This window comes from Oncorhynchus mykiss, chromosome 22 (assembly GCF_013265735.2).
Source record: "Oncorhynchus mykiss isolate Arlee chromosome 22, USDA_OmykA_1.1, whole genome shotgun sequence".
NCBI lineage: Eukaryota > Metazoa > Chordata > Actinopteri > Salmoniformes > Salmonidae > Oncorhynchus > Oncorhynchus mykiss.
The window spans coordinates 32,710,089-32,725,697 of NC_048586.1; the positions used below are offsets into that span (position 1 = coordinate 32,710,089).

General features: G+C 44.1%; 1 protein-coding gene across 5 annotated transcripts in view; it reads left to right on the forward strand.

Annotated features, from left to right (window-relative positions):
• ttn.1 (titin, tandem duplicate 1) overlaps positions 1–15,609 on the forward strand; it is a 186,535-nt gene that overhangs the window by 87,102 nt on the left and 83,824 nt on the right. For all 5 annotated transcript variants that reach the window (XM_036959132.1, XM_036959129.1, XM_036959130.1 and 2 more), the window contains 23 exons: positions 1,219–1,506; positions 1,643–1,939; positions 2,062–2,248; positions 2,377–2,492; positions 2,616–2,915; positions 3,425–3,724; positions 3,835–3,940; positions 4,047–4,243; positions 4,465–4,770; positions 4,872–5,171; positions 5,297–5,596; positions 5,793–6,095; positions 7,138–7,515; positions 7,653–7,955; positions 8,105–8,404; positions 8,618–8,914; positions 9,191–9,475; positions 9,708–10,001; positions 10,176–10,475; positions 10,608–10,916; positions 12,949–13,139; positions 13,396–13,825; positions 15,097–15,405. In XM_036959132.1, coding sequence (XP_036815027.1) covers positions 1,219–1,506; positions 1,643–1,939; positions 2,062–2,248; positions 2,377–2,492; positions 2,616–2,915; positions 3,425–3,724; positions 3,835–3,940; positions 4,047–4,243; positions 4,465–4,770; positions 4,872–5,171; positions 5,297–5,596; positions 5,793–6,095; positions 7,138–7,515; positions 7,653–7,955; positions 8,105–8,404; positions 8,618–8,914; positions 9,191–9,475; positions 9,708–10,001; positions 10,176–10,475; positions 10,608–10,916; positions 12,949–13,139; positions 13,396–13,825; positions 15,097–15,405 — 6,396 coding nt within the window. The remainder of the gene's footprint in view (positions 1–1,218; positions 1,507–1,642; positions 1,940–2,061; positions 2,249–2,376; positions 2,493–2,615; positions 2,916–3,424; positions 3,725–3,834; positions 3,941–4,046; positions 4,244–4,464; positions 4,771–4,871; positions 5,172–5,296; positions 5,597–5,792; positions 6,096–7,137; positions 7,516–7,652; positions 7,956–8,104; positions 8,405–8,617; positions 8,915–9,190; positions 9,476–9,707; positions 10,002–10,175; positions 10,476–10,607; positions 10,917–12,948; positions 13,140–13,395; positions 13,826–15,096; positions 15,406–15,609) is intronic.

Sequence of the window (15,609 nt, forward strand, 5' to 3'; positions counted from 1 at the left end):
ACAACAACAGAGCGTAGCAGCGGTGTAAAAGAGGGGGAGGGGGGACAATGCAAATAGTCTGGGTAGCCATTTGATTAGGTGTTCAGGAGGCTTATGACTTGGGGGTAGAAACTGTTTAGAAGCCTCTTGGACCTAGACTTGGCGCTCCGGTAGCAGAGAGAACAGTGTATGACTAGGGTGACTGGTGTCTTTGACAATTTTTAGGGCCTTCCTCTGACACCGCCTGGTATAGAGGTCCTGGATGGCAGAGAACTTGGCCACAATGATGTACTGGGCCATTCACACTACCCTCTGTAGTGCCTTGCCATCGGAGGTCGAGCAGTTGCCATACCAGGCAGTGATGTAACCCGTCAGGATGCTCTTGATGGTGCAGCTATAGAACCTTTTGAGGATCTGAGGACCCATGCAAAAAAATGTCAGCCTCCTGAGGGGGAATACGTTTTGTCGTGCCCTCTTCACGACTGTCTTGGTGTGCTTGGACCATGTTAGTTTGTTGGGTGATGTGGACACCAAGGAACTTGAAGCTCTCAACCTGCTCCACTGCAGCCCCGTCGATGAGAATGGGGGCGTGCCCTGTCCTCTTTTCCCTGTAGTCCACAATCATCTCCTTAGTCTTGCTTACGTTATTGGAGAGGTTGTTTTCCTGGTACCACACGGCCAGGTCTCTGACCTCCTCCCTATAGGCTGTCTCGTCGTTGTCAGTGTTGTGTCATCAACAAACTTAATGATGGTGTTGGAGTCGTGCCTGGCTGTGGGTTCAGGAGTGAACAGGGAGTACAGGAGGGGGCTGATCACAAACTCCTGAGGGGCCCCTGTGTTGAGGATCAGCGTGGCGGATGTGTTGTTACCTACCCTTACTACCTGGGGGTGGCCTGTCAGGAAGTCCAGGAGCTTTGAGGGCACTATGGTGTTGAACGCAGAGCTGTAGTCTATGAATAGCATTCTCACATAGGTGTTCCTTTTGTCCAGGTGGGAAAGAGCAGTGTGGAGTGCAATAGAGATTGCATCATCTGTGGATCTGTTGGGGCGGTATGCAAATTGGAGTGGGTCTAGGGTTTCTAGGATAATGGTGTTGATGTATAGGTAATGTATATAATCATGATAATAATACATAGGATTTACGTAGCTCTTTTCTGAATCCTAAAGACACGTGCCCTGAGTTAAACTCTCATTGGTTTGTTGCAGAAATGTCACTCTGTTTCCAATTGATCCCAACAGAGCCTCCAGAAATTCAACTGGACGTGAAGTTGCTGGCTGGTTTGACCGCCAGAGCCGGAACCAAGATTGAGCTTCCAGCTGATATTGTCGGAAAGCCCGAACCCAAGGTAAAATGGACCAAGGCTGACCTGGTCCTGAAGGGAGATGATCGCATCACCATCGATACCAAGACGGGAAACTCCACTTTGTCTATCGCCAAAACTGTCAGAGAAGACACATCTACCTACATCATTGAGGCAGTCAACAGCAGTGGTCGTGCTACCGCAACTGTTGATGTCAACATTCTTGGTACGATATATTTTTTACCCTATACGATATATATTTTTCCCCTAAATGTCAATGTCAATGTCAATAAATGTCAATTTACAACTTTGGAACAACACATTTTTCATGTTTATAACAATATTTTAATGTCACCCTACAGATAAGCCTGGTCCTCCAGCTGCGTTTGATATCTCTGAGATCACCAACCACTCCTGCTACCTGGCCTGGAACCCTCCCAGAGATGATGGAGGTTCTGTCGTCACCAACTACATTGTGGAGCTCAGACCCTTCGACAAAGAGGAGTGGACCAAACTGTCATCCACTGTGAAACAAACCACCTTCAATGCCACCAAACTCACCCCTGAAAAGGAATACGTCTTCAGAGTACAAGCTGAGAACCAGTACGGCATCGGCGCCCCTAATGAGCATGTGCCAATCATCGCCAAATACTCCTTTGGTACGTTATCTACTATCTTATATTTATGTTGTCAATGTAATATACTTTATACACTGAAATTCATTAAACATAGTCCTCTGTTCTATTATTGCATTATATATGTGTTGCTGTTGTCTTTTTAGATCCTCCTGGTGCTCCATCCAGATTGCAGCCTTCTGATATTGCTAAGGACTCTTTGACTCTGACATGGTACGAGCCTGATGAGGATGGTGGCAGTCCTATCACTGGGTACTGGATCGAGAGGTTCGACCCAGAAAATGACAAATGGATCAGATGCAACAAGCTGCCCATCAAGGACATCACCTTTAGGTACAGTTGGCCTGTTTAATAATTATTGTATAATTATACTATACTATAGTTAACTATTATTTTACATTTTGTCATTTTGTATGTGTATATCCACAGTCGTATCAAATATGTCCATATATTAATTCCAGGGTGAAGGGCCTGCCTACCAAGAAGAAGTACAAGTTCCGTGTCTTGGCTGAGAATCTTGCAGGACCAGGAAAACCAAGCACCGAGACTGATCCAGTCTTGGTCAAGGATCCAATTGGTATGTTGTGTTATATTGATCATTTAGTTATATTATTTTCAGATAGCTATATCATTTAAAGAAAACAAGTATCATCAGCAAAATAAGACCTGTCATAAACCTGTTATGTTACTTGTTTTCCAGATCCTCCATGGGCTCCTGGCAAACCCTTCATCAGAGAAATAGCTAAGACATCTGCCTCCCTGCAATGGACCAGGCCAGAGCACGACGGCGGTGCCAAGATCGAGGGTTACATCATCGAGTTCCTGAAGACTGGTACCGAAGCATGGATCAGAGCAGCAGAGGACGTGCCCCAGACTGAGCACTTCCTGAAGGGTTTGATGGAGAAACAGGAGTACTCATTCAGAGTCAAGGCCGTCAACTGCGCAGGAGAGAGTGAGCCCAGTGACCCAAGCGATCCTGTGGTCTGCAAGGAAAGACTCTGTAAGTCATTATGTTAACTCCGACAATTAGGCTGAGAGCAGGGATCCCCAACTGGCGGCTCGCTGGCCAAATTTGATTGTGGGTGATTTTATTTGGCCCCCCAAGCTTGATGAAAAAATAAAGTTTATACATTTGTAATATTTTTATTCTTGTACATAATAGACTGTAAAAACACCAGCAAATCAGCTCCAAGTGATTTGAATTTTGGAAATCTGTTCCAAAGTATTCCCATGCATAATATAGAGGTATATGTGATTGTATACAAATGTAAGCAAGATTTGAAATGATGTTTTTGTGAAATATTATATATGTTTGGTCTTCTTGCGGTCACATTGCAGTCTACAAATGATTTGTAATTATGTTCCGGCCCCCTGACCATCTGCTCAACAAAAAATTGTCCCTCAGCTGAATCCAGTTGATGATCCCTGGCTTTGAGAGACAATACCAGTTGGATGACTATTTGGAATTGGAAATTATATGAGCTTAATTTAGCCTTTTCTATTCAACAGATCCTCCATCACCTCCTCAATGGCTTGAGGTGGCCAACATCACAAAGATCAACGCTGAGCTGAAGTGGCAGGCTCCTGACAACGACGGTGGCTCTCCAATCACCAACTACGTTGTTGAGAAGAGGGATGTCAGGCGTAAGACCTGGACTGCGGTGGACACCACTGTGAAGGAGCTGAAGTACACTGTCACTCCACTGAATGAAGGCTCTCTCTATGTGTTCCGTGTGGCTGCTGAGAACGCAGTCGGACAGAGTGATTACTGTGAACTGGAAGACTCTGTTCTAGCTAAAGATACTTTCAGTACGTTTCTATCCGGTCCCGCTTCAGTCATTCTGTTGTTGATGGAGAGTTAAAGTCAGTGGAGTAGTTCTTACAACGTATGAACTTTGCTTTCATCTTTTTCTTTCCAGCCACTCCTGGGCCACCCTATGCCTTGACTATTGTGGAGGTGTCCAAGAGACACGTTGAACTGAAATGGGAAGCTCCAAAGAGTGATGGTGGGAGACCCATTACAAAGTAAGTAAATAACAAACTTGTAATTGTCTATATGTTTGTCATGACAGTATTTGTATTAAAGTAATTTTAAACCGTTTTAAAATAATACATACCATTTGCTTTTTAGGTATGTCATTGAGAAGAAAGAGAAACTTGGAACCCGCTGGGTGAAGTCTGGAAAGACCCCTGACGCTCTGTGTACCTACAAAGTCACAGACGTGGATGAGGGCACTGAGGTTCAGTTCCAGGTCCGTGCTGAGAATGAGGCTGGTGTTGGGCACCCTAGTGAACCAACAGAAGTAGTCACCATTGAGGATGCTACAAGTGAGTTGTCTGTTACATTCTCAATGTATATTCATATTATACTGTAGTATGATTATTTAATATAACTTTGTCTTGGCATGGCAAAGGCAATCAATATTAGGAAGGAAAAGGTGCAACTCTCGCTCACACCCCACGAGACACCTCTTCTTCCATTGGTAGAGTGCCTTCCACTACTTTTCAAAAGCAACCAATGTGAATAATGTGTTTTTTCTTCTTCCCAGGTCCACCATCTCCTCCTGTTGACTTGGTCATAGTTGATGCCAGTAGAGAGCATATCAACATTACCTGGAAGGTACCATTGAAGAATGGAGGTAGCCCCATCACAGGATACCATGTTGAGCTCCGAGAGGCTAAAGCTGAGAAGTGGATGAGAATCAACACTCGCCCAGTCAAGGAGCTCAAATACAAAGCAGAGGAAAACATCAAGCCAGAGAAACAATATGTCCTGAGAGTCCGTGCCATCAACTCTGTTGGTGTCAGCGATCCTTCTGCCATTTCTGAGAAGGTCTTTGCCAAGGATCCAGACAGTAAGCATACTTACCATAAGTGTCAAATGGAAATAAATCTTATGCCACTTATTGAAAATAAATGGGAAGTAACATATACATCTCTTTATCCACTCTCTCAGGTATTCCTACTATGGATATGGAGGCCCTAGACATTGTGGTGGTTGAGGGTGACAAGCTGCATATCAACATCCCATACAATGCCGTCCCCAAACCAGAGATGGTCTGGAGCAAAATCATCCACACAGATACTGCCTCTGACACAAAGTTACAGAATGACGACAGACGGTTGATGACTTGTGAGCTCAACAGTGTTCACCTGGAAGTGATGAAGTGTGTGCATGATGATGCTGGAGAATACTCCGTCACTCTGGAGAATGCGATTGGAACAGCCACCAGAATCATCAACGTTAAAGTTATTGGTAAGATTCACGAATAATATTCACTTGAATTCTTCACTGTGAAAATATTTGGTGTTAAGTCAAGATATTTATTACTTCAAATGCAGAAAACAGACTGTATAGCATATTCTGCGTTATATTCACAGGTCTGCCCGGCCAATGCAAGGACATCAATGCAGATGAGATCACTAAGAACTCCTGCAAGCTGACATGGGAGGCTCCAGAGAGTGATGGTGGTACTCCAATTCTCCACTACGTTCTGGAGCGTAGAGGGGCTTCTAATAAGACTTTCAGGCCTCTGATGTCAGGAGAAAACATCCTGACCTACCAGGTCAACGATCTCAAGCTGAACGAAGAATATCACTTCCGGGTCAAGGCTGTCAACAAGGTCGGCTCTGGGCCATTCCTGGAGCTCCGCAACCCTGTCATCACTATGGAAGTGAAACGTAAGTGTTCTGGAGCACTTTCCAACTTTTCACAGTTGGTTAGAATTGCTTGATAGTTTCTTCACCACCATTTTTGAAGGAGCAGGAACGCATTATATAGGAGAATGTGTTGGATGTATGAACCTTTCCCGGCTCCATGGATTATGGATTGCAGAGAAATGTATTGATGTTATTTTTCCTGCTTTGTTATTTACAGAGAAACCAGATCCACCCATTGATGTTGAGGCTCATGATCCAACCGCCAACTCTATCACACTGACCTGGAAACCACCAGTGTCTGACGGTGGTTGCGCCATCACTGGCTACATCCTGGAATGCATTGAGAAGGATGGTGATAGATTCCAGAGAATCAACCCATCCCTGGTGCCTGGTTTCACCTATGTGGTGAAAGATATGACAGAAGGCAAAGAGTATCAGTTCCGTGTTCGCGCTGAGAACGCTGCTGGAGTCAGCGAGCCGTCTCGCAGCACTCCACTGACCATGATCGCTGCTCCCGTTGGTATGGCTACCCTTTTGACATTGTTTCATTTTTGTTTGTTACTTGTTCTGTATTGTAAAAGCCTTTGGGTCCTTTAAAAGCGCTCCAAATGGACTCTGATGGCGTCTGATGTACACCAATTCGAAAGATCAAGTGCTAGATTCTATCAGATCCGTGCTAGCCAACACGCGCATGTTTTGCCGGTGTCGGAGATACAACTGTGTTAGAGCTGTTAAATCCACAAGCAGCTCCTTGTGCTACCTTGTTGTGAAAACTGCCATTGGATGCAACGAAACCACACCCAACTTTATTTCTGACAAATCCCATGCAGCCGCGTTAGAAGTTCATGCAGCCACGTTACAAGTTCAAACACTCGAATGCGTGATGTTTTCTTGTCTACACTATTGTCTACACTTTGATTAGACTGATAGGCTATAAATCCCCCCATCCAAATTAACATGAAAACATGCATTAGCCTGTCACTATTTCTATAATCGATAGAGCTTATATGATATTGCCGTTTTGAACTTCTAACACAGTATAGGGATAATAAGGAAGGGAGTGGTTCGTGACACACGAGCAGCCGCTCACCGATTGGTCAGCTCATACCACAGCTACACCTCCAACACACTATGTGGATGTCGGCCAATGCAGTTGACGCTATATCTGATTGAATCGAGGCTGAAGTGTATGTCGAATAATAACATGTAGTTAAACCCATACAAATAGAATGAATAGAACAGGCTTGGAATCTTTAACCCTAGCAATGTTACTGGAAAATGTATTGTACACTCGCAATGGCTGCCTGGTCTTGTGATGCAATAATTTCCATGGGATTTGGAATGTTCTATCAACTGATGCTTGATTGCCATGGTAATGTAGAATGTTCATTGAAATGATGCAGCTCATGCAATCAGATTGAAGGGTACACTTCCTGCTTTTACTTCCTGGCATGGATACACTCACAATGGCTACCAGTCTTTCCATTATGCCATTATTGACTTGAATGGGGACACCTCATTCTATTTCTATGGTTTATTCTTTGTGTTGTCAATTCTTTCAGAAAAACCCAAGGTGTCCCTCCATGCTCGCCTGCAGCACGGCCTGTGCATCAGGAAGGGTGAAGAGATCCGCCTGGACGCCTACATCTCTGGCGCTCCATACCCAACTGTCACCTGGCTCAGGAACAACGAAGACGTCAAGAATGTACCAGAGAAGAAGCCAGTACTGCCTATTCTGAAGAAGAAGGGGGCCAAGGTTGAACCTGAAGAACCTGAGGTGTTTGTAACCCCTCTTCATGAGCGTCTTTCTTATGCTGTAAAGAAGGGCGAGACCGCAATCATGGTGCGAGACTCCATCAGAGCTGACCACGGTCACTTCTGCATCCAGGCCGAGAACTCTCATGGTGTTGCAACTGCATACTGTGACGTCAACGTCCTTGGTAAGCCAATGATCCTCATCACAAACTATTTTCAGTCATTTTTCAGAACTTTACTTACTTACTTAGTCATTTTACTCCTCCTGGAGCATAACCCATCAACAAGAGTTTCAACATTCTCTTTTCTATGATTTGTACAGATAAGCCTGGACCTCCAGTGAACTTTGTCTTTGAGGAGATCAGGGACACCTCTGTCATCTGCAAGTTCGACCCTCCTCTTGACGATGGTGGTAGTGAGATCCTGAACTACATCCTTGAAAAGAAAGACAACAAGAATGAAGATATTGGATGGATCACGGTAACTTCAACCCTCAAGGTTTGCAACTATCCTGTTACCAAACTGATTGAAGGAAAGGAGTACATCTTCCGTATTACCGCTGAGAACAAGTTTGGCTGCGGACCTTCATGTCTCTCTGAGCCAGTCGTTGCCAAGAACCAATTCGGTAAATATCTACAATGACATTTCTGTTTTTCCTTTACTATCAGTTATAAACGTTTGTTGAAATGTGTATTTTCCCTTTACTATCACTGTTTGTTTTTGTCAATAACTGCCAATTACAACATTCTACTTTTCCCCTTCTATTCTTTCAAGATCCACCCGATGCTCCAAACACACCCAGAATTGGAGAGGTGACTGCCAACAGTGTGTTCATCTCCTGGCATGAGCCCAAGGACAACGGTAGTCCCATCCTGGGCTACTGGATCGAGAGGAAGGAAATGAACAGCAAACACTGGACTAGGGTGAACCGATTCCTGCTCAATACCCTCTCTGTGAAGATTGAGGGTCTTATGGAAGGCCTGGTATACATATTCAGAGTCTGTGCAGAGAATCTGGCTGGCCCCGGACCCTTCAGTGTCCCAACTGATCCCCAGATTGCTATGGATCCAATCTGTAAGTTTATCTGAGAATAGATACCAACACTGTAATCTATGGTGTAATCCTGGGTTTTTTTCTTTGTTACTTAGTCAAACATTGATGTCAATGGGAGTTTATGTGAAAATGTGTTATAAGTGGAAGTTAGGATTCACCCCTATATGTCTTAGTTGACACACTATCATCAATATTATAAGCATTGACTCAAGTTATCTCTTTCTGCCTCTACAGTGCCACCTGGCCCACCCACTCCAAGAGTTATTGATACATCTGCGACAACAGTTGATATCGCCTGGGTTCCCCCCCTGTACAATGGAGGAGGAGATATACTTGGCTACCATGTTGAGAGTGTTCTGGCTGGAGAGAAGGAATGGAAACGTAGTACAGAGTTCAGATGCAAGGAGCTGAAGTATACAGTGACTGGGCTGACAGAGGGCGCTGACTATTACATCCGGGTTATTGCTGTCAATGATGCCGGACCGGGTGCACCTGGCATGACTGAACCAGTCACTGTGAAGGAGCCTCAAGGTATCTATCTATCAATCAATCAAACAATCAAATGTATTTATAAAGCCCTTTTTATATCAGCAGTTGTCTCATAGTGCTTTACAATAACCTTGCGTTGACCCCAGAGAACAAGCCAGTTAACTCATATCGTGAAATCATTCAGCTTCACCATTTAGCTCAACCAGTCAGCTCATATAGCGCAAATATGTCACCGAGCTAATGATATCATACTACCATATAATATTTATAAAAAAAATGTATTGGCCTAAACAAACATTTCTATGTCTATGTCCCCAGAGCCCCCAGTGGTTGACTTTGATGCCTCTGTGAAGAACGGAGTCATCATCAAAGCCGGCGAGGCACTGAGACTGCCAGCTTTCGCCATCGGCAGACCACAACCGGAAGTGAAATGGATGAAGGATGAGGTTGAAACTGACAAAGAGCATGTTGTGATCGAAACAGAAGGAAAGAACAGCCTTCTGTTCATCAAGTACGCCAAGAGAACTGATCACGGAAAGTACCAGATCTCTGGAACCAACAGCAGTGGAACCAAATCTGCTGTCACTAGAGTTGACGTCATGGGTAAGTGTGCAAGCAATCAATTGCTCACATAGGCCCCATCTCAGAGGAGAAGTGCTGATCTAGGATCATGTCCCCACTGTCCATATAATCTTGTTCATTATAATCTAAAAGGCTAAACTGATCCTAGATCAGCACTACTATTCTGAGACTTTTTATGAATACAGGTCATAGTTCTCCTATCATGGGTTTTCTCATCCTCTTAATTTTTACCCTTTTGTGTGGTTGTAACTAGATGTCCCTGGGCCTGTGGTTAATCTGAAGACTACTCATGTCACCAAGAAGAACATCAGCTTGAGCTGGGCAGATCCTCTAGATAACGGTGGCAGCGATGTCATCGGCTACGTAGTGGAGAAAAAGGATGCAAAAATGAAGCTATTCAGACAACCTATCGAGATTGCTTCATGCAAGTGTGACATTCAGGGTTTGCTTTCAGAGGAAGAGTACGATTTCCGTGTTTTTGCAAGGAACAAGTACGGTGATGGCGCCCCAACGGACATTGGGCCTATTCTGGCTTCGGATCCCAAAGGTATGACGAGTGAAGAAAAAAGCTAATTCAAAGATGTTAGAATTTTATCTGGTTCTAAGATCCATTACATTGTTTGTGGAGAATCTACAATCACAATGTGCTGGAGTGTCTTTCTTTTTATATACAGATTTTAATATCTAAAAATGATTCTGAAATTGAACTCCTCTCTTCCAGCTGTTCCATCTCCACCATTGAAACTGCACTACACCGAAAGGTGGACTACTGCTATTGCTCTTGCTTGGGAGCCACCTCGCAGCGATGGAGGTAGCCCAATCACGGGTTACTATGTTGAGAAGATGAGAGCAGATGGAACTGAGTTTGACGTGGCCAATCGCAAGCTCTGCAAAGACTTACACATCAAATTGGAGAACCTATCAGAGAACCACGTGTATCAGTTCCGTGTGTTTGCCGTGACTGAGGTGGGAGAGGGCGAACGCTCCAAACCAATCAGTGCTAACATTCAGGATGATGAAAGTAAGTAATGTTACACTCTTCTATAAACCCTACCATAAACAATATATTTGTCTTGGATAATAAAGCAACCACAGTAAACTGCTTTTTTTGTATTCATCTTAACGAAATGCCTTGTGTGGTCTGTTATCATAGTTCCCCCCGAAATCTCAATCTTGGAGCATTTCAAGAGAGATACAATCATTGTGAGGAAGGGAGCAGCAATTGAGATCCCTGCTGAGGTGGTGGGTCTGCCAATGCCAGAGGTTCAGTGGTCTAAGGATGACGTCGTCATCCCCATGGCTACTGAGACACTGTTGATGGAGTTCGAGGAGGTGGCCCGCACCAAATGCACCACCAAGATCAGCATCCCTGAGACTATCAGAGGAGACAAGGGAGACTACAAACTGGCTGCCACCAACTGCCATGGCAAAGCACACCGCATCATCCATGTGGAGGTTCTAGGTAAACATTTTCAGTGATCATTAACATTTTCAGCAAACAGATCTGTGATAACCATACAATTATAATATTAGTATAATCGTATGTAGGTGTGTAAGCGCTACAAAATGTCTTAATGGGGCAATCAGCAGTTGCTACATCAATTTCTGGACTTACACTCAGAGGCAGTTCATTAGGTACGTCCATCTAGTGCCAGGTCGGACCCCCCTTTGCCTCCAGAATAGCCTGGATTCTTTGGGGGATTGATTCTACAAGGTGTGACATTCAAATGTTGCTCACTTGGCATCAAGGGAGCCAATGTGTGCCAGGAAAACATTCCTCACACCATTACACCACCGCCAACAGCCTGTACCATTGACACAAGGCAAGATGGGGCCATGGACTACTGCTGCTTATGTCAAATCCTGATTCTGCCATCAGTATGACACAACCGGAACCGGGAATTGTCGGATCAGGCAATGTTTTCCTACGCCTCAATTGTCCAGTGTTGGTGATCTCGTGCCCACTGGAGCCGCTTCTTCTTGTTTTTAGCTGATAGTAGTGAAACCCGGAGTGGTCGTCAGCTGCAATAGCCCAAGACAAGGACTGATGAGTTGTGTGCTCCGAGATGCCTTTCTGCACACCACTGTTGTCCTGCGCAATTATTTGATTGTTTGTGGCCCGCCTGTTCGATTGCACGATTCTTGCCATTCTCCTTCGACCTCTCTCATCAATGAGCTGTTATCGCCCACAGGACTGCCGCTGACTGATGTTTTTGTTGTCACACCATTCTTTGTAAACCCTAGACACTGTCGTGCGTAAAAATGCTGTTTCTGAGATACTGGAACCTGAACGCCTGGCACCGGCGATAATACCACGCTCAATGTCGCAAAGGTCACTAGTTTTGCCCATTCTAATGTTCAATCAAACAGTAACAGAATGCCTCAATGCCTGTCTGCCCGCTTTATATCGCAAGCCATGGCCACATGACTCACTGTCTGTAGGAGTGAACCATTTTCGTGAATGTGGTGGTGTACCTAATAAACTAAATTAGTTATACACTAAGTATACAAAACATAAAGAGCACCTGCTCTTTCCGTGAAATAGATTGACCAGGTGAATACAGGTGAAAGCTATGATCCCTTAATGATGTCACCTGTTAAATCCACTTCAATCACTGTAGATGAAGGTGAGGAGACAGGTTAAAGAAGGATTTTTAAGCCTTGAGACAATTAAGACATGGATTGTGTATGTGTGCCATTTAGAGGGTGAATGGGCAAGACAAAATATTTAGGTACCTTTGAACGGGGTATAGTAGTAGGTGCCAGAGATACTGGTTTGTGTCAAGAACTGCAACACTGCTGGGTTTTTCATGCTCAACAGTTTCCCGTGTGTATCAAGAATGGTCCACCACCTAAAGGACATCCAGCCTACTTGACACAACTGTGGGAAGCATTGGAGTCAATATGGGCAAGCATCCCTATGGAACCCTTTCGACACCTTGTAGAGTCCATGCCCTGACAAATTGAGGCTATTTTGAGGGCAAGGGGGAATGCAACTCAATATTAGGAAGGTGTTCTTAATGTTTTGTGCACTCAGTGTATGATTTTTGAAGAATTGAACTTATAAATGCCTCATGACCTTAGTTCAACTATCCTATCTCATCATAACCCAAATATAAACATGGTTTACTCCAATGTTTGTCAACAAAATAAATGTAAACACAACATGGCCTCAAAACGTGGTTAAAACTATAATTTTAATATCATGGATCATCAGTCCTTGCATCCATAGCTCTGTATATGAATTTGAGAGTGGTTACACTTTCTAGCCCAATCCCTTAGTTTTTTACCAAAACAGGGGTGGGGAGTTTGCTTTGTTATTGTTTCTACTGTTGATTGCTAGTTTAAAGAAACTGTGGTACTTATCTATCTATTGTCATTATAGATACTATCAAATAAGTATTTTGAGTCTTTCAAATAAGTAAAAATGATAGCTAGTATTATTTTTTTTAAATAGCCGCAATATTCTCATAATGCTTTATTTGCCTTCATAGACCGCCCTCTGCCACCACGTGACATTGTGGTGTCTGACATCCAGGCTGAGTCTTGCTATCTGACTTGGGCGGTCCCAGAGGACGACGGGGGAAGTGAGATCACCAACTACATCATCGAAAGGAGGGACGCCAGCAGGAAGAAGTCTGACTTTGAGCAGCTCACCTGCAATATCATTGATAGGAGATATGGGGTTAGTCCAAACTCCTGTTAAAGGTCAAAACTAGTCAAATACTGCTTTAATGTGGGGTCTGGGGTTAAGTTTCACCTTGGTACAGAGCAACATCCCCTCCCCCAATCCTAACCTTAACCATTAGCTAGTGGGGAAAAGTGCAAAACTGGCCCAAGATCAGTATCTAGGGTCAACTTCATTTTACACCTTCAATAGGATGGTTAGTTAACTTATATGATGGTGATGATTACTAATGCATTGATATCACTCCTTCTAGGTGTACAAAATGGACAGAATGGGCCAGTACCAATTCAAAATCAAAGCTGAGAACAAGTTCGGAATCAGTGACGGTTGTGAATCCGAGAAGGTCGTTCTCAAGGATCCATTCGGTCTTCCTGGTCCACCTCGCAAACCAAAGGTCATCGCAGCAACTTCCACTACTATGACGATCACCTGGGAGCCTCCACTGCAGAACGGTGGCTCCTCCATTCAGGGATACTGGCTGGAGAAAAGAGAGAGAGGAGCTGGGATCTGGGGTCGTGTGAACAGAGCTCCAGTCACCAAGCCTGCAGTGAAGGGTTTGGAATACACAGTCCTCCGCCTTAACGAAGGGGCTGAGTACCAGTTCAGAATTAGGGCTCAGAATGCTGCTGGAATCGGACCTCCCAGTGAAGCATCTCCATGTCAATTCGCTGTTGATCCACGCAGTAAGTACAGTACTCTTTCTTTGATGTTGTAGAATAGCTACAGTGCACTCGGAAAGTATTCAGACCCCTTCCCTTTTTCCACATTTTGTTACATTACAGCCTTATTCGAAAAATGGATTCAATAAAAACATTTCCTCATCAATCTACACACAATACCTCATAATGACAAAGCGAAAACGTGTTTTTAGAATTTCTTACACATTTATTCAAAATAAAAACTGAAACATTATTTACATAAGTATTCAGAACCTTTGCTATGAGACTCAAAATTGAGCTCAGGTGCACCCTGTTTCCATTGATCATCCTTGAGATGTTTCTACAACTTGAAGTCCACCTGTGGTAAATTCAATTGAATGGACATGATTTGGAAAGACACACACCTGCCAATATAAAGTCCCACAGTTGACAGTACCAAGCCATGAGGTCGAAGGTAATTGTCCGTAGAGCTCCTAGACAGGATTGTGTCGAGGCACAGATCTGGGGAAGGGTACCAACAAATCTCTGCAGCATTGAAGTTCCTCAAGAACACAGTGGCCCGGCCAAAGTGAGCAATCAGGGGAGAAGGGCCTTGGTCAGGACCAAGAACCCGATGGTCCCTCTGACAGAGCTCCAGAGTTCCTCTGTGGAGATGGGAGAACCTTCCAGGAGGACAACCATCTCTGCAGCACTCTAACAATTAGGCCTTTATGGTTGTGTGCAGACGGAAGCCACTCTTCAGTAAAAGGCACAAGACAGTCCGCATAGAGTTTGCCAAAAGGCACCTAAAGGACTCTCAGACTATGAGTAACAAGATTCTCTGGCCTGAATGCCAAGCGTCACGTCAGGAGGAAACCTGGCACTATCCCTACGGTGAAGCGTGATGGTGGCAGCATCATGCTGTGGGATGTTTTTCAGTGGCAGGGACTGGGAGACTAGTCAGGATTGAGGGAAATGCTGTAAATGCTGCCAAATGTGATATTTGTAAAATTTGCAAAGATTTTTAAACCTGTTTTTGCTGTGTCATTACGGGGTATTGTGTGTAGATTGATGAAGGGAAAAAAACAATTGAATCCATTTTAGAATAAGGCTGTAACGTAACAAAATGTGGAAAAAGTCAAGAGGTCTGATGACTTTCGGAATGCACTGTATGTCAAGAAGACTATCATAATTCATTATTATGGCAGATTCCCCTTTGGAAAGATCTTCTGACCTCAGCGGGACTTTCTGTTTGAATAAGGATTAAATGCATGCATAATTACATTTGAGTAAAACTTGCATTTACTTTTTTTCAGATCCCCCTAGTGCACCGGGAATGCCAGTTGTTAAGGACAAGACCAAGACCAGTGTCACTCTCACCTGGACCCCACCAGAGAAAGATGGCGGCAGCCCAGTCAAGGGCTACATCGTTGAGGTTCAGGACACAGACTCCCTGGATTGGAAGAGAGTCAGTGACCCTGAGAAGCTGCACCCTACCACTGAGATCACTGTTCCAGACCTGAAAGAAGGCCAGAAGATCAGATTCAGAGTCACTGCTGTCAACGCTGCTGGCAAATCTGAACCAAGCGCACGTTCTGCTGACATCACTGTCCAGGACATCTTAAGTAAGTCTCAGCTCTGTTGCCTTTCCAACTTCTATGCCATTGTCACACCACAAACTGAACTGGCACTATAAAAAGCATCTAGACATTATCTCACATTTTTTTAGACTAAAATGTAGTTTTCAACAGAGGAGATTTGTATAAACCTTGCTGTTTGTCTCTCCGACATTTGAAACATTGTTTCAATATCAAATTCGATCCCCAGCT